General features: G+C 40.5%; 1 protein-coding gene across 1 annotated transcript in view; it reads left to right on the top strand.

Moving 5' to 3' along the window:
- Nucleotides 1-19,910, top strand: part of GDPD1 (glycerophosphodiester phosphodiesterase domain containing 1) — a 286,956-nt gene that overhangs the window by 124,914 nt on the left and 142,132 nt on the right. The window contains exon 3 of the mRNA XM_053706354.1: nt 16,280-16,415. Coding sequence (XP_053562329.1) covers nt 16,280-16,415 — 136 coding nt within the window. The remainder of the gene's footprint in view (nt 1-16,279; nt 16,416-19,910) is intronic.

The raw sequence follows: 19,910 nt of genomic DNA, 5'->3' as shown, positions 1-19,910 counted from the left end.
TTGACGCCGAGTTCCTTGCACAAGGTTGCATCGTTAGTGACGCGAGTGTGTCATTTCCGGATAATGTTAGCGCCAAAAAATTTTCAGTTACGTTGTGCGTCATACTTGGCGCCAAATAATTTCATTATTTAAAACCCCATTCCTATATGCCTTTTGCCTTTTTCTATGTCAGAGGGCTATGCTGTTTGCATTTTTTTCCCATTCCTGAAACTGCCATATAAGGAATAATTTTGCTTTATATGTTGTTTTGTCTCTTACATTTTGCAAGATGTCTCAATCTGATCCTGTCTCAGAAGTATCTGTTGGAACCCTGTTGCCTGATAACAGTTCTACCAAAGCTAAGTGCATTTGTTGTGAACTTGTGGAGATTATATCTCCAGCTGTGGTTTGTAATAGTTGTCATGATAAACTTTTACATGCAGATAATGTGTCCATCAGTAATAGTACATTGCCTGTTGCTGTTCCTTCAACATCTAATGTACAAGATGTACCTGTGAATTTAAAAGAATTTATTGCTGATTCTATTCAGAAGGCTTTGTCTGCCATCCCGCCTTCTAATAAACGTAAAAGGTCTTTTAAAACTTCTCATAAGTTTGATGAAATTTCAAATGACCGACAACATACTGAATTATCCTCCTCTGATGAGGATCTATCTGAGTCAGAAGATCCTTCCTCAGATATTGACACTGACAAATCTACTTATTTATTTAAAATTGAGTATATTCGTTCTTTGTTAAAAGAAGTGTTGATTACATTGGATATTGAGGAGACTAGTCCTCTTGATATTAAAACTAGTAAACGTTTAAATTCTGTTTATAAACCTCCTGTGGTTATTCCAGAGGTTTTTCAAGTTCCTGATGCTATTTCTGATATGATTTCTAAGGAATGGAATAGGCCTGGTACTTCTTTTATTCCTTCTTCAAGGTTTAAAAAAATTGTATCCTTTGCCAGCAAAGTTGATGGGGCTATCTCAACTCTTGCTAAACGTACTACTATTCCTATGGAAGATAGTACTTCATTTAAAGATCCTTTAGATAGGAAACTTGAATCTTATCTAAGGAAAGCCTATTTATATTCAGGTCATCTTCCCAGGCCTGCAATTTCTTTGGCTGATGTTGCAGCTGCATCAACTTTTTGGTTGGAAAATTTAGCGCAACAAGAATTGGATTCTGATTTGTCTAGCATTGTTCGCTTGCTGCAACATGCTAATCATTTTATTTGTGATGCCATTTTTTTATATCATCGAAATTGATGTTAAATCTTTACCTATTTTAGCTAGAAGAGCTTTGTGGCTTAAATCTTGGAATTCTGACATGACTTCTAAGTCCAGATTGATATCTCTTTCTTTCCAAGGTAATAAGTTATTTGGTTCTCAGTTGGATTCGATTATTTCAACTGTCACTGGGGGGAAGGGAGTTTTTTTGCCTCAGGATAAAAGACCTAAGGGTAAATCTAAAGCTTCTAACCATTTTCTTCCTTTCAACAAAATAAGGAACAAAAACCTAATCCTTCCCCCAAGGAATCTGTTTCCAATTGGAAACCTTCTTCAAAATGGAATAAATCCAAGCCATTTAAAAAACCAAAGCCAGCCCCTAAGTCCACATGAAGATGCGGCCTTCATTCCAGCTCAGCTGGTAGGGGGCAGATTAAGATTTTTCAAGGATGTTTGGATAAATTCTGTCCAAAATCAATGGATTCTGAGTATTGTCTCTCAGGGGTACCGAATAGGATTCAGAGTAAGACCTCCTGTGAGAAGATTTTTTTCTCTCACGCATCCCAGCAAATCCAGTAAAGGCTCAGGCTTTCCTGAAATGTGTTTCAGACCTGGAGTTTTCATGGGTAATCGTGCCAGTTCCGTTTCAGGAACAGGGTCTGGGGTTTTATTCAAATCTATTCATTGTCCCAAAGAAAGAAAATTCATTCAGACCAGTTCTGGATCTGAGAATTTTGAATCGTTATGTAAGAGTACCAACTTTCAAAATGGTGACTATAAGGACTATTCTGCCTTTGTTCAGCAAGGACATTATATGTCCACAATAGACTTGCAGGATGCATACCTTCATATTCTGATTCATCCAGATCATTATCAGTTTCTGAGATTCTCTTTTCTAGACAAGCATTACCAATTTACTGCTCTTCCTTTTGGCCTGGCGACAGCTCCAAGAATCTTTTCAAAGGTTCTTGGTGCCCTACTCACTGTAATCAGAGAGCGGGGTATTGCGGTGTTTTCTTATTTGGACGATATCTTGGTACTAGCTCAGTCTTTACGTTCTGCAGAATCTCACACGAATCAACTAGTGTTGTTTCTTCGAAAACATGGTTGGAGGATCAATTTACCAAAGAGATCCTTGATTCATCAGACAAGGGTCACCTTTTTAGGCTTCCAGATAGATTGTGTCCATGACTCTGTCTCTAACAGACAAGAGACATTTAAAATTGGTTGCAGCCTTTCAGAACCTTCAGTCTCAGTCATTCCCTTCAGTAGCTATGTGAATGGAAGTTTTAGGTCTCATGACTGCAGCATCGGACGCGATCCCCTTTACTCATTTTCATATGAGTCCTCTTCAGTTTTGTATGCTGAACCAATGGTGCAGGGATTATACAAGGATATCACAATAAATATCCTTAAATTCCAATGTTAAACTATCTCTGACTTAGTGGTTAGATCACCATCATATAGTTCAAGGGGCTTCTGTTGTTCGGCCAACCTGGACTGTGATCACAACAGATGCAAGTCTTTCAGGTTGGGGAGCTGTTTGGGGATCTCTGACAGCACAAGGGGTTTGGAAATCTCAAGAGGTGAGATTACCAATCAATATTTTGGAACTCCGTGTGATTTTCAGGGCTCTTCAGATTTGGCCTCTGTTGAAGAGAGAACCGTTCATTTGTTTTCAGACAATATCACAACTGTGGCATATGTCAATCATCAGGGTGGGATTCCCAGTCCCCAAGCTATGAAAGAAGTATCTCGGATACTTGCTTGGGCGGAATCCAGCTCCTGTCTAATTTCTGCGGTTCATATCCCAGGTATAGACAATTGGGAGGCGGATTATCTCAGCCGTCAGACTTTACATCCGGGGGAGTGGTCCCTCCATCCAGATGTGTTTTCTCAAATTGTTCAGATGTGGGGTCTTCCAGAAATAGATCTGATGGCTTCTCATCTAAACAAGAAATTTCCCAGGTACCTGTCCAGGTCCAGGGATCCTCAGGCGGAAGCAGTGGATGCGTTGACACTTCCTTGGTGTTATCAACCTGCTTATATTTTCCTGCCCCTAGTAGTTCTTCCAAGAGTGATCTCCAAAATCATCATGGAACAATCGTTTGTGTTGCTGATGGCTCCAGCTTGGCCTCACAGGTTTAGTTATGCGGATCTTGTTCGGATGTCCAGTTGCCAACCTTGGCCACTTCCATTAAGGCCGGACCTTCTGTCTCAAGGTCTGTTTTTTCCATCAGGATCTCAAATCATTAAATTTGAAAGTATGGAAATTGAACGCCTAGTGCTTAGTCATAGAAGTTTCTCTGACTCAGTGATTAATACTATGTTACAAGCTCGTAAATCTGTTTCTAGAAAGATTTAATATCTATCGAGTTTGGAAAATTTATATTTCATGGTGTTCTTCTCATAAATTCTCTTGGCATTCTTTCAAAATTCCTAGAATTTTACAGTTCTTTCAGGATGGTTTAGATAAGGGTTTGTCTGCAAGTTCCTTGAAGGGACAAATCTCTGCTCTTTCTGTTTTATTTCACAGAAAGATTGCTAAACTTCCTGATATTCACTGTTTTGTACAGGCTTTGGTTCGTATCTAGCCTGTCATTAAATCAATCTCTCCTCCTTGGAGTCTTAATTTGGTTTTGAAGGCTTTACAGGCTCCTTCTTTTGAGCCTATGAATTCTTTGGACATTAAACGACTTTCTTGGAAAGTGTTTTTCCTTTTGGCCATCTCTTCTGCTAGAAGAGTTTCTGAATTATCTGCTTTTTCTTGTGAATCTCTTTTTCTGATTTTTCATCAGGATAAGGCGGTTTTGCGTACTTCATTTAAATTTTTACCTAAGGTTGTGAATTCTAACATCATTAATAGAGAAATTGTTGTCCCTTCCTACTTGTGTCCTAATCCTAAGAATTCTTTGGAGAGATCCTTACATTCTTTGGATGTGGTGAGAGCTTTGAAATATTATATTGAAGCGACTAAAGATTTCAGGAAGACTTCTAGTCTATTTGTTATTTTTTCTGGTTCTAGGAAAGGTCAGAAGGCTTCTGCTGTTTCCTTGGCTTCGTGGTTAAAGCTTTTGATTCATCAAGCTTATTTGGAGTCGGGTCAAGCCCCGCCTCAGAGAATTACAGCTCATTCTACTAGATCAGTCTCCACTTCGTGGGCTTTTAAGAATGAAGCTTCAGTTGATCAGATTTGCAAAGCATCAACTTGGTCTTCTTTGCATACATTTACTAAATTCTACCGTTTTGATGTATTTGCTTCTTCGGAAGCAGTTTTTGGTAGCAAAGTTCTTCAGGCAGCTGTTTCAGTTTGATTCTTCTGCTTATGTTTTAAGTTTTTCTTTTCATTTATTAATCCCTCTCTAGTGACTCTTGCGTGGAGTTCCACATCTTGGGTATTGCTATCCCATACGTCACTAGCTCATGGACTCTTGCCAATTACATGAAAGAAAACATAATTTATGTAAGAACTTACCTGATAAATTCATTTCTTTCATATAGGCAAGAGTCCATGAGGCCCACCCTTTTTATGGTGGTTATGATTTTTTTGTATAAAGCACAATTATTTCCAAATTCCTTTGTTGATGCTTTTTACTCCTTTCTTTATCACCCCACTTCTTGGCTATTCGTTAAACTGAATTGTGGGTGTGGTGAGTGGTGTATTTATAGGCATTTTGAGGTTTGGGAAACTTTGCCCCTCCTGGTAGGATTGTATATCCCATACGTCACTAGCTCATGGACTCTTGCCAATATGAAAGAAATGAATTTATCAGGTAAGTTGTTACATAAATTATGTTATTCATCAAGCACACCCATAACATTAGCACGGCTTTGTACAGTAAATGCCTAGATTGCAAGTGGAGCTCAAAAATGTACGCACTATTAGTCTAGATTACAAATGGAGCTCAAAAATGTTAGCACTATTGGGCTAGATTACAAGTGGAGCTCAAAAATGTTAGCACTATTGGGCTAGATTTCAAGTGGAGCACAGAAAATGTTAGTACTATTGGGCTAGATTACAAGTGGAGCACAGAAAATGTTAGCACTGTTGGGCTAGATTACAAGTGGAACACAGAAAATGTTAGCACTATTGGGCTGGATTACAAGTGGAGCACAGATAATGTTAGCACTATTGGGCTGGATTACAAGTGGAGCACAGATAATGTTAGCACTATTGGGCTAGATTACAAGTGGAGCACAGAAAATGTTAGCACTATTGGGCTAGTTTCCAAGTAGAGCACAGAAAATGTTAGCACTATTGGGCTAGATTGCAAGTAGAGCACAGAAAATGTTAGCACTATTGGGCTAGTTAACAAGTAGAGCACAGAAAATGTTAGCACTATTGGGCTAGTTTACAAGTGGAGCACAGAAAATGTTAGCACTATTAGGCTAGATTACAAGTGGAGCTAAAAAATGTTAGCACTATTGGGCTAGATTACAAGTGGAGCACAGAAAATGTTAGCACTATTGGGCTAGATTACAAGCGGAGCACAGAAAATGTTAGCACTATTGGGCTAGATTACAAGTGGAGCACAGAAAATGTTAGCACTATTGGGCTAGTTTCCAAGTAGAGCACAGAAAATGTTAGCACTATTGGTCTAGATTACAAGTGGAGCACAGAAAATGTTAGCACTATTGGGCTAGTTTACAAGTGGAGCACAGAAAATGTTAGCACTATTGGGCTAGATTACAAGTGGAGCACAGAAAATGTTAGCACTATTGGGCTAGTTTCCAAGTAGAGCACAGAAAATGTTAGCACTATTGGGCTAGTTTCCAAGTAGAGCACAGAAAATGTTTGCACTATTGGGCTAGTTTACAAGTGGAGCACAGAAAATGTTATCGCAGATCCTGCACAAAGAATAGTGCACAATCTGGTATTATTATATGAAGGTAAAAAAATGTTTACCTGATCTTAAAAAAAAATGTTTTAACATTAATTTAAAGGGATATGGTATATGACAAGGTGCTGGACTGGGAATGGCTGTGCATTTTGTAGGTGACCAAATACTTATTTTCCACCATAATATGCAAATAAATTCTTTCCAAATCAGACAATGTGATTGTCTGGATTTGTTTCCACATTTTGTCTCTCATAGTTGAGGTATACCTATGATGAAAATTACAGGCCTCTCTCATCTTCTTAAGTGGGAGAACTTGCACAATTGGCGGCTGACTAAATACTTTTTTGCCCCACTGTATATATATGTGTGTATCAGTGACGTGCAGTGAGGTCAGAGACTGGTGAGGCACTAGATATGATACGCCGGAGAAACACATGTACAGAGGGCCGCAAGTACCCCCAACAGGGTAGGTTTAAATGATAGCTGAACCAGTGCACAGGTGACATAATCAGGTGATGGGTGAGAGCACGTTAGTAACCACTGAGTTACTGATCAGCTGATTACTTCACCTGTGCACTGATTCGGCTATAATGAAAACCTGGCCTGTTGGGGGTACTTGAGGACCATTGTTGAGAAACAATGCACTAAAGCACCAGCTCATCGGAAATGTATTGATTACCTGGAGAATAAAGCACACATACTCTGCTCACTGACACCCACACACACTCTGCTCACATACACACTCACAAAAATCTGTGGCACAGTGCCAGTTACTAAGCAATTAGAATGATACACAATCTCTTCTCTACTCACTACTGTATTGTAAAAATAGAAATAATTTACCATACAAGTTTTACACAAAGGACAAGTTATCAATACTGCCAACACAGCTGCTGCAATATGGTGTACAAGAAATGCACGTGCACATCCCACTTAGGTAAGCTCTTCAACAAAGGACACCAAAGGATACCAAAAGAATGAAGTACATAATAATAAAAGTAAAATAGAAAGTTTTTTTTTTTTGTGCAATTTCTGAAAGATGGAAATGTAATTATGACTTTCATGTTCCTTTCAAAAATTAATTTGATTTGATGACATGCGGCCAGTAACAGTTGATGCTAATTCTCAAAATATAAATAACTAGAAAAGTCTTTTAAAATAGCATGCTCTACCTCAATCATGAAAGTTTAATTTCTCCAAAATAGGTGTGTCCGGTCCACGGCGTCATCCTTACTTGTGGGATATTCTCTTCCCCAACAGGAAATGGCAAAGAGCCCAGCAAAGCTGGTCACATGATCCCTCCTAGGCTCCGCCTAACCCAGTCATTCTCTTTGCCGTTGCACCGGCAACATCTCCACGGAGATGGTTAAGAGTTTTTTGGTGTTTAAATGTAGTTTTTATTCTTCAATCAAGTGTTTGTTATTTTAAAATAGTGCTGGTATGTACTATTTACTCTGAAACAGAAAAGAGATGAAGATTTCTGTTTGTAAGAGGAAGATGATTTTAGCAAACGTTACTAAAATCGATTGCTGTTTCCACACAGGACTGTTGAGATGAAGTAACTTCAGTTGGGGGAAACAGTTGGCAGACTTTTCTGCTTGAGGTATGACTGGCCACATTTCTAACAAGACTTTGTAATGCTGGAAGGCTGTCATTTCCCCTATGGGGACCGGTAAGCCATTTTCTTAGATTAAGTAAAAGAATAAAGGGCTTTATAAGGGCTTAAAAAACTGGTAGACATTTTTCTGGGCTAAAACGATTACTTTGCTAAGCATATTGGGCAGATTATAACTCTTAATAGTTATTATTATCTTGGGGATTGTTGTTAAAAAACGGCAGGCACTGTATGGACACCTTTTTCAGATGGGGGCCTTTTCTAGTCATAGGCAGAGCCTCATTTTCGCGCCACTAATGCGCAGTTGTTTTTGGAAAGCAAGGCATGCAGATGCATGTGTGAGGAGCTAAGAACCACTGAAAAAGCTTATAGAAGGCGTCATTTGGTATCGTATTCCCCTCTGGGCTTGGTTGGGTCTCAGCAAAGCAGATACCTGGGACTGTATAGCGGTTAAATGTAAAAACGGCTCCGGTTCCGTTATTTTAAGGGTTAAAGCTTTCAAATTTGGTGTGCAATACTTTTAAGGCTTTAAGACACTGTGGTGAAATTTTGGTGAATTTTGAACAATTCCTTCATGCTTTTTCGCATATTCAGTAATAAAGTGTGTTCTGTTTAAAATTTAAAGTGACAGTAACGGTTTTATTTTAAAACGTTTTTTGTGCTTTGTTGACAAGTTTAAGCCTGTTTAACATGTCTGAACCATCAGATAAGCGATGTTCTATATGTATGAAAGCCAAGGTTTCTCCCCATTTAAATATATGTGATAATTGTGACATAGTGTCCAAACAAAGTAGGGACAATGATGCCACAGATAATAATATTGCCCAAGATGATTCCTCAAATGAGGGGAGTAAGCATGGTACTGCATCATCCCCTTCTGTGTCTACACCAGTTTTGCCCACACAAGAGGCCCCTAGTACATCTAGTGCGCCAATACTTATTACCATGCAACAATTAACGGCTGTTATGGATAATTCTATTGCAAACATTTTATCTAAAATGCCTACTTATCAGAGAAAGCGCGATTGCTCTGTTTTAAACACTGAAGAGCAAGAGGACGCTGATGATAACGGTTCTGACATACCCTCACACCAATCTGAAGGGGCCAGGAGGAAGGTTTTGTCTGAGGGAGAAATTTCAGATTCAGGAAAAATTTCTCAACAAGCTGAACCTGATATTGTAACATTTAAATTTAAATTAGAACATCTCCGCGCACTGCTTAAGGAGGTATTATCTACTCTGGATGATTGTGACAATTTGGTCATTCCAGAGAAATTATGTAAGATGGACAAGTTCCTAGAGGTTCCGGTGCCCCCCGATGCTTTTCCTATACCCAAGCGGGTGGCGGACATAGTAAATAAGGAGTGGGAAAGGCCCGGCATACCTTTTGTTCCTCCCCCCTATATTTAAGAAATTATTTCCTATAGTCGACCCCAGAAAGGACTTATGGCAGACAGTCCCCAAGGTCGAGGGGGCGGTCTCTACTCTAAACAAACGCACTACTATTCCCATAGAAGATAGTTGTGCTTTCAAAGATCCTATGGATAAAAAATTAGAGGGTTTGCTTAAAAAGATGTTTGTTCAGCAAGGTTACCTTCTACAACCAATTTCATGCATTGTTCCTGTCACTACGGCAGCGTGTTTCTGGTTCGAAGAACTAGAAAAGTTGCTCAATAAAGAATCTTCGTATGAGGAGGTTATGGACAGAGTTCAAGCACTTAAATTGGCTAACTCTTTTATTTTAGATGCCGCTTTGCAATTAGCTAGATTAGCGGCGAAAAATTCAGGGTTTGCTATCGTGGCGCGCAGAGCGCTTTGGCTAAAGTCTTGGTCAGCGGATGTGTCTTCCAAGACAAAATTGCTCAACATCCCTTTCAAGGGTAAAACACTGTTTGGTCCTGATTTGAAAGAGATTATTTCAGACATCACCGGGGGAAAGGGCCACGCCCTTCCTCAGTATAGGTCTTTTAAGGCTAAAAATAAGCCTAATTTTCGTCCCTTTCGCAGAAACGGACCAGCCTCTAATTCTACATCCTCTAAGCAAGAGGGTAATACTTCTCAACCCAAACCAGCCTGGAGACCGATGCAAGGCTGGAACAAGGGTAAGCAGGCCAAGAAGCCTGCCACTGCTACCAAAACAGCATGAAGGGATGGCCCCCGATCCGGGACCGGATCTGGTGGGGGGCAGACTTTCTCTCTTTGCTCAGGCTTGGGCAAGAGATGTTCAGGATCCTTGGGCACTAGAAATAGTTTCTCAGGGTTATCTCCTGGAATTCAAGGAACTACCCCCAAGGGGAAGGTTCCACAGGTCTCAATTATCTTCAAACCAAATAAAAAGACAGGCATTCTTACATTGTGTAGAAGACCTTTTAAAGATGGGAGTAATTCATCCAGTTCCAATAGGAGAACAAGGGATGGGGTTTTACTCCAACCTGTTCATAGTTCCCAAAAAAGAGGGAACATTCAGACCAATTTTAGATCTCAAGATCCTAAACAAATTTCTCAGGGTTCCATCGTTCAAAATGGAAACCATTCGAACGATCCTTCCTACCATCCAGGAAGGTCAATTTATGACCACCGTGGATTTAAAGGATGCGTACCTACATATTCCTATCCACAAGGAACATCATCAGTTCCTAAGATTCGCTTTTCTGGACAAGCATTACCAGTTTGTGGCACTTCCATTCGGATTAGCCACTGCTCCGAGAATTTTCACAAAGGTACTGGGGTCCCTTCTAGCGGTTCTAAGACCAAGGGGCATTGCAGTAGTACCGTACTTGGACGACATCCTGATTCAAGCGTCGTCTCTGTCAAAAGCAAAGGCTCATACGGACATCGTCCTAGCCTTTCTCAGATCTCACGGATGGAAAGTGAACATAGAAAAAAGTTCTCTGTCCCCGTCAACAAGAGTTCCCTTCTTGGGAACAATAATAGATTCCTTAGAAATGAGGATTTTTCTGACAGAGGTCAGAAAATCAAAACTTCTAAGCTCTTGTCAAGTACTTCATTCTGTTCTTCGTCCTTCCATAGTGCAGTGCATGGAAGTAATTGGATTGATGGTTGCAGCAATGGACATAGTTCCTTTTGCACGAATTCATCTAAGACCATTGCAACTGTGCATGCTCAGACAGTGGAATGGGGATTATACAGACTTGTCTCCGACGATTCAAGTAGATCAAAGGACCAGAGATTCACTCCGTTGGTGGCTGATCCTGGACAACCTGTCACAGGGAATGAGCTTCCGCAGACCAGAGTGGGTCATTGTCACGACCGACGCCAGTCTGGTGGGCTGGGGCGCGGTCTGGGAACCCCTGAAAGCTCAGGGTCTATGGTCTCGGGAAGAATCTCTTCTCCCGATAAACATTCTGGAACTGAGAGCGATATTCAATGCTCTCAAAGCTTGGCCTCATCTAGCAAAGGCCAAATTCATAAGGTTTCAATCAGACAACATGACGACCGTTGCATATATCAACCATCAGGGGGGAACAAGGAGTTCCCTGGCGATGGAGGAAGTGACCAAGATAATTCAATGGGCGGAGGATCACTCCTGCCACTTGTCTGCAATCCACATCCCAGGAGTGGAAAATTGGGAAGCGGATTTTCTGAGTCGTCAGACATTCCATCCGGGGGAGTGGGAACTCCATCCGGAAATCTTTGCCCAAATAACTCGATTATGGGGCATTCCAGACACGGATCTGGTGGCCTCTCGTCAGAACTTCAAGGTTCCTTGTTACAGGTCCAGATCCAGGGATCCCAAGGCGACTCTAGTAGATGCACTAGTAGCACCTTGGACCTTCAACCTAGCTTATGTATTCCCACCGTTTCCTCTCATTCCCAGGCTGGTAGCCAGGATCAATCAGGAGAGGGCTTCGGTGATCTTGATAGCTCCTGCGTGGCCACGCAGGACTTGGTATGCAGACCTGGTGAATATGTCATCGGCTCCACCATGGAAGCTACCTTTGAGACAGGACCTTCTTGTTCAAGGTCCATTCGAACATCCGAATCTGGTTTCCCTCCAACTGACTGCTTGGAGATTGAACGCTTGTTTTTATCAAAGCGTGGATTTTCAGATTCTGTAATAGATACTCTGATTCAGGCTAGAAAGCCTGTAACTAGAAAAATTTACCATAAAATATGGAAAAAATATATCTGTTGGTGTGAATCTAAAGGATTCCCATGGAACAAGATAAAAATTCCTAAGATTCTATCCTTTCTACAAGAAGGTTTGGAGAAAGGATTATCTGCAAGTTCTCTGAAGGGACAGATCTCTGCTTTATCTGTTTTACTTCACAAGAGGCTGGCAGCTGTGCCAGACGTTCAAGCGTTTGTTCAGGCTCTGGTTAGAATCAAGCCTGTTTACAGACCTTTGACTCCTCCCTGGAGTCTTAATCTAGTTCTTTCAGTTCTTCAAGGGGTTCCGTTTGAACCCTTACATTCCGTAGATATTAAGTTATTATCTTGGAAAGTTTTGTTTTTGGTTGCAATTTCTTCTGCTAGAAGAGTTTCTGAGTTATCTGCTCTGCAGAGTTCTCCGCCCTATCTGGTGTTCCATGCAGATAAGGTGGTTTTGCGTACTAAGCCTGGTTTTCTTCCGAAAGTTGTTTCCAACAAAAATATTAACCAGGAGATAGTTGTACCTTCTTTGTGTCCGAATCCAGTTTCAAAGAAGGAACGTTTGTTACACAATTTGGACGTAGTCCGTGCTCTAAAATTCTATTTAGAGGCTACTAAAGATTTCAGACAAACATCTTCTTTGTTTGTTGTTTATTCTGGTAAAAGGAGAGGTCAAAAAGCAACTTCTACCTCTCTTTCTTTTTGGCTTAAAAGCATTATCCGATTGGCTTATGAGACTGCCGGACGGCAGCCTCCTGAAAGAATCACAGCTCATTCCACTAGGGCTGTGGCTTCCACATGGGCCTTCAAGAACGAGGCTTCTGTTGACCAGATATGTAAGGCAGCGACTTGGTCTTCACTGCACACTTTTGCCAAATTTTACAAATTTGATACTTTTGCTTCTTCGGAGGCTATTTTTGGGAGAAAGGTTTTGCAAGCCGTGGTGCCTTCCATTTAGGTGACCTGATTTGCTCCCTCCCTTCATCCGTGTCCTAAAGCTTTGGTATTGGTTCCCACAAGTAAGGATGACGCCGTGGACCGGACACACCTATGTTGGAGAAAACAGAATTTATGCTTACCTGATAAATTACTTTCTCCAACGGTGTGTCCGGTCCACGGCCCGCCCTGGTTTTTTTAATCAGGTCTGTTGAATTATTTTTTCTAACTACAGTCACCACGGTATCATATGGTTTCTCCTATGCATATTTCCTCCTGTACGTTGGTCGAATGACTGGGGTAGGCGGAGCCTAGGAGGGATCATGTGACCAGCTTTGCTGGGCTCTTTGCCATTTCCTGTTGGGGAAGAGAATATCCCACAAGTAAGGATGACGCCGTGGACCGGACACACCGTTGGAGAAAGTAATTTATCAGGTAAGCATAAATTCTGTTTTTAAATGTCTCCCTTTGACTATGTGTTTAACCAGTTACTTTACAGTGGCATTATTTCTAAAAACATTTAACTGCAATAATTACATATATTTTTTAAATGACTCATCTCATTTTTATTAATATAAACTTGTATAAAAGCAGCACATATTAAAAACACAATGCAACAGCTTTCAATTGATTTGTGAATTACAAGTTAACAGCAGTCTTTAAATAAATGGAGACACAGAGAAAAATAAAAATAGATACTGCATCCTCTGACTGAACAGACATAACTTATATGGGGTTTGTACCTAATTAAATCAAATAACCATGAAAAAAGGGAGGCTTAGCAATATTCAATGTCAAAAACTTATTTAAATAATGTGGACACTGCACACTTAGCTTCAAACTCTGGGTTTTAAATTATGGATTTAAATTTGAATTGACCCTTTGACTTCCAGTCAGTATTGGGTTTTTGCTCACTTACTGCCCCCCCCCCCCCCCGTTAATGAGCTGTATCTGAACACAATTTGTGAATCACAAGAGATGTAGAATGCTACTTTACTCTTCTGCTTGGGTTATGCTCACTTACTGTCCCCCTGTTAATGAGCTGCATCTGAACACAATTTGTGAATCACAAGAGATGTAGAATACTACTTTACTCTTCTGCTTGGGTTATGCTAACTTACTGCCCCCCCCCCCCTGTTAATGAGCTGTATCTGAACACAATTTGTGAATCACAAGAGATGTAGAATGCTACTTTACTCTTCTGCTTGGGTTATGCTCACTTACTGTCCCCCCTGTTAATGAGCTGTATCTGAACACAATTTGTGAATCACAAGAGATGTAGAATACTACTTTACTCTTCTGCTTGGTGTCATCTGTTCTTAAGTTACCTCAGCTTCCAGTTGTGTCACATGACCCTGCTCACTGTATCCTCCTTCTGATTAATCTATCTTCACTTGCTAGGAGGCATCAAGAGGGGTGCCTCCTATTAGTCCCAATTGTTGCTGCTAATATATTGAAAGAAGACAGGTGGCGCTGCAGCACAGCTTTTCCTTTGACCCATGTACTGCAATGGAGAGAAGCGTTCCTGTACCTGCCTCTCCATAGCATTACATGGGGGGAAAATTATTTTTGTTTTAATTAAAATGTAATTAAGCTTTGGCCACATATGGCAGGGTAGGCACTGCCTCCTATGAGTGCACGTCCCTGTCTCTCGGTATACAATCGTCAGAGTCTTGAAATTTTCTGATAGTGAAACCTTCCTAAGCTCCTCGTGCTCTCTTTAATGAGTGGTAACTTCCAGCTCCGGTATTAGTGTCATAGAAAAAGAACCAGAAAAGCAAACATAGTGTAAAACTGCTTTAATAGAACATAAAATGACACACAATCAGCTCTAGCTTTTGGTTCTCTGCGCCATCCTTCTCCTTCTGTTTATATTTCCTTTTAGAGGGGTGATAGGTCTCCTCTGCATTTTTGGTATTGGCTGCCTGATTTATCTAGCTAGATTATTGTATATGAGGTGCCGGATATAACTATTTATACACTGTGGCATAATATTATCTTGATAGTAGCGCCAAGGAGTGATCTAGTGGACTCTTTCTACTGGCTCATTTTTCTTTTGTACTTTTATATATATATATATATATATATATATATATATATATATGTATTTATGAATAAATAGAACATATTCTTGTATGTGAAGAACATTGGAATGTGAGATATTCATATTGTCATGTCGAGTTAGCGCACTTGAGAATATGCAATTTGGTTTGTTCGCGAGTAGGGTAGTTTTTTTAACTTTTTTGTTTCTCCATTGACTTTTACGGGTGAATAGGTTATCGAGCGTGATATTCTAAGTTTGGCTTTTTAAACTCGTTGGGTTAGTGAGCAACCAAAAACTGTTTACTTTTCCACTAGAAATACAAGTGGCACTCAATTTGTACAAAAAGCTTACTTCTAGCGCAGTTAATTGTGTTCTTTTAAATAGAGGCTTACACGACAATACCTTATTTTTAAATAACTGCTGTTGTGTGACACGTGATTTAGCTTTCCAGCCATTCCCTTTATCGTTTTCTTCTATGATGGTAGTTAAATGTCTATCCAGGTAGGGACCCAGAGGTTGAGAAGTGTTAAAGCAAACACTGTCTCCACACACTGGCTGAAACCCAGGACGTGACCACTAGATGGTAAAGAGGAGTGATTAGTAACAGGAATAGTCCAATAGAAGAGTCAGGAAAGCCAAAGTCAAACCTTGTAGGCTAAAGGGTTTTCATATCAAAATCCAAAGAGAGAGGTCAGGAGAGCCAGAGGTCAATAGGGGCCGGGCAGTGTCCCAACAGAATCGGGAACCAGAAGAATTGTCAGGACGGCAAAGCTGGATCAGCAACGATATCAGCAACACAGTATAAGGGATAATCCAGAGACAAGGTCAGAAATAAGGTCAAAGTTCAAGTTCAGGGATAAGTTAAAATTGATACAAAGCACACCCAGAAACAAGTTCTATATTCGTGCAACGTGGGAAAAATGTCACAATACGTATTATATATATATAGATAGATAGATAGATACAGATATAATTTGCTGTATTCCTCTATTCTTCTAGTTATACAATTCAGTGTTTAGCTCATATGAAGTTGGTTTGTTGATTTTGCCAAAATTGTTATACTGTACGATGCCCCTTTTCTTTCTGCTTCCCTGTTTTTACTTTATTTGAAAATCATTAAAAATGATTGAAAAAAAATGTGTAAAGTGATCAAGTATCATTGAACCTTGAAGAAAGACCACAGCTGCCTTATGCTACCTACAGGCGGTTTCCCATACTTAGGGATAAAACCTTGTAACACTTAGTAAATTGTAACTTGCGGGTCCGGAGTTCTAGTATTTCACTGTTATGAGGAAAAAGGCAAGTTTCCATTATCCATGCTACTGAAGGTTAGTTGCATCTTATTTATATTGAAAATAGCTCTGTATGGAATGTTAGATTTTATCAGTAAAATAAGAAAAATAAGTTTGTGTAAGACAGAAGAGAAAAAAACTATTTAAACCGTATGTAGTTTATGTTGCAATAGAATAGTATTGGCAGTTTTGTATGTAACCTGCTCATCCTTTCTTGCCTTGTAGTGCGATCGACTTAGGGACTGACATGCTGGAGCTTGACTGTCATCTTACAAAAGACGAAGAGGTTGTTGTGTCACATGATGGGAACCTGAAAAGGTCAACAGGTGTCAATGTCAACATATCGGAGCTGAGTTACAAAGTAAGTAACTATGTATTACTGATCTCACATTACATTGGTTTCATAGATAGGTTTCACAGGTGTTGGCAATGCACACAAAAACCCTTGTTAACTATACTACCTTATTTATATGTTGTGTTTTGTTTTTTTAAATACGAAGCAGGAAACTAGTCATTTGTTGTTACCTCAGTATATGGATTTTAAGAAGATTTTGAAGTAGGTTGGGAATTATTGTAGGGTCTCATTTAGGGCTAGATTAGGAGCGCTATTTAGCGTATTGCAAGTTAAAAATAAAAAGTTATTGCTTGCACGCAAAAAAAACCACTTTACTTGCGTGCAAACCAGATCGCATATTCTCAAGTGCACTAACCCGACATGAAATTATGAATATTTCACATTCCAATGTTCTTCACATATAAGAATATGATAATATGATGCATTTATTCATAAATACATATTTCTCTTGTTAAGTGTGTTCAGTCCACGGGTCATCCATTACTTATGGGATATATTCTCCTTCCCAACAGGAAGTTGCAAGAGGATCACCCAAGCAGAGCTGCTATATAGCTCCTCCCCTCACATGTCATATCCAGTCATTCTCTTGCAACCCTCAACAAAGAAGGAGGTCGCGAGAGGAGCTGGAGTTTTTACTTAACTATTCTTCAATCAAAAGTTTGTTATTTTAAATGGCACCGGAGTGTGCTGTTTTTCTATCTCAGGCAGTATTTGGAAGAAGAAACTGCCTGCGTTTTTTATCTATGAACTTAGCAGGCGTAACTAAGATCCACTGGCTGTTCTCGACATTCTGAGGAGTGGGGTAACTTCAGACTGGGAATAGCATGCGGGGTCCTCCGCAAATGAGGTATGTGCGGTACTTTATTTTCTGGGAATGGAATTGACTAAGAAAATACTGCTGTTACCGTATGATGTAAGTACAGCCTTAAATGCAGTAGTAGCAACTGGTATCAGGCTGATAAATGTATGCGCAGTCGAGTTATATTCTAGGGACTAGAATTTGACTGAGAAAATACTGTTAACACTGAAATAATACTTAAGCCTTCTCTGCAGTGGTAGCAACTGGTAGCAGGCTTAGTGATAGCTTTGCATGACATTGAGAAATGTTGTTTTTTAATAAAACGTTTACTGGCATGTTATTCGTTTTTTGTGAGGTACTTTGGTGATAAATCGCTTTGGGCATGATTTTTTCCACATGGCTAACATATTTTTCTGCATGGAAACCGTTATATCAGGGCTCCCACTGTTGTGATTGGAGTGGGAGGGCCCTTGTTTTAGCGCCTTGTTGCGCAGTTAAAATTATTGCACAGTCTTTCTGCTTCTTCCTCCTTGATCCAGGACGTCTCTAGAGAGCTCAGGGGTCTGCAAATTTCATTTGTGAGGGAGGTAATCAGTCACAGCAGATCTGTGACAGTGTGCTGACTGTGATTAAAAGCGTTAAATCTTAATTGATATCTGTTTTATCCGTTTTGGGTATTGAGGGGTTAATCATCCTTTTGCTAATGGGTGCAATCCTCTGCTAATAATACACTTCTTGTTAAGAATTGTTTAATTATATCTGTATTTTTGAAGCGCTGCAGCGTTTTTTATATTGCTTGTAAAACTTATTGAAAGTGATTTCCAAGCTTGTTAGTTTCATTGCTAAGTCTGTTTTAAACATGTCTGATTCAGAGGAAACTGTTTGTTCATCATGTTCAAAAGCCAATGTGGAGCCCAATAGAACGATGTGTACCAATTGTATTGATATTGCTTTGAATAAAAGTCAATCTGTACCGATAAAGAAGCTATCACCAGACAACGAGGGGGAAGTTATGCCGCCTAACTCTCCTCACGTGTCAGTACCTGCGTCTCCCGCTCGGGAGATGCGTAGGATTGAGACACCTAGTACATCTAGGCCCTTACAAATCACTTTACATGATATGGCTAATGTTATGAAAGAAGTATTATATAATATGCCCGAATTAAGGGGCAAACGCGATAGCTCTGGGTTAAGGACAGAGCGCGCTGATGACACGAGAGCCATGTCTGATACTGCGTCATAACTTGCAGAACATGAGGACGGTGAGCTTCATTCTGTCGGTGACGGTTCTGATTCGGGGAGACCGGATTCAGAAATTTCAAATTTTAAATTTAAGCTTGAGAACCTCCGTGTGTTACTAGGGGAGGTATTAGCGGCTCTGAATTATTGCGACATGGTGGCAATTCCAGAGAAATTGTGTAGGTTGGATAGATACTATGCGGTACCGGTGTGTACTGACGTTTTTCCTATACCAAAAAGACTTACAGAAATTATCAGTAAGGAGTGGGATAGACCCGGTGTGCCTTTTTCCCCTCCCCCGATATTTAGAAAAATGTTCCCTATAGACGCCACCACACGAGACTTATGGCAGGCGGTCCCTAAGGTGGAGGGAGCAGTTTCTACGTTAGCCAAGCGTACCACTATCCCGGTGGAGGATAGCTGTGCTTTCTCAGATCCAATGGATAAAAAAATTAGAGGGTTATCTTAAGAAAATGTTTGTTCAACAGGGTTTTATATTGCAGCCTCTTGCATGCATTGCGCCTGTCACGGCTGCAGCGGCATTCTGGTTTGAGTCTCTGGAAGAGGCGATTCGCACAGAGCCGTTGGATGAGGCCTTGAGCAAAGTTAGAACCCTTAAGCAAGCTAATGCGTTTGTTTCAGATGCCGTAGTACATCTAACCAAACTTACGGCTAAAAATTCCGGATTCGCCATACAGGCGCGCAGAGCGCTCTGGCTTAAATCCTGGTCAGCGGATGTAACTTCCAAGTCTAAACTACTTAACATTCCTTTCAAAGGGCAGACCTTATTCGGGCCCGGCTTGAAGGAAATTATTGCTGACATTACGGGAGGTAAGGGCCACGCCCTTCCTCAGGACAGGGCCAAACCAAAGGCCAAACAGTCTAATTTTCGTGCCTTTCGTAACTTCAAGGCAGGAGCAGCATCGACTTCCTCCACTCCAAAACAGGAAGGAACTACTGCTCGTTACAGACAAGGTTGGAAAGGCAACCAGTCATGGAACAAGGGCAAGCAGGCCAGAAAGCCTACTCCCGCCCCTAAGACAGCATGAAGTCAGGGCCACCTATCCAGAGATGGATTTAGTGGGGGGCAGACTTTCTCTCTTTGCCCAGGCTTGGGCAAGAGATGTGCAGGATCCCTGGACGTTAAAGATTATATCTCAGGGATACCTTCTGGATTTCAAAACCTCTCCTCCACAAGGGAGGTTCCATCTTTCGAGGTTATCGACAAACCTAGTAAAGAGAGAGGCATTTCTACAATGTGTACAAGACCTCTTAATCATGGGGGTGATCCACTCAGTTCCGCGATCGGAACAGGGACAAGGATTTTACTCAAATCTATTTGTGGTTCCCAAAAAAGAGGGAACCTTCAGACCAATCTTGGACTTAAATATCTTAAACAAATTCCTAAGGGTACCATCATTCAAGATGGAAACCATTCGAACCATCCTACCCACGATCCAAGA

This window comes from Bombina bombina, chromosome 3 (genome assembly GCF_027579735.1).
Source record: "Bombina bombina isolate aBomBom1 chromosome 3, aBomBom1.pri, whole genome shotgun sequence".
Taxonomy (NCBI): domain Eukaryota; kingdom Metazoa; phylum Chordata; class Amphibia; order Anura; family Bombinatoridae; genus Bombina; species Bombina bombina.
Note: the sequence above shows the minus strand (reverse complement) of the source record. Positions and strands in the feature narration are given on the sequence as shown.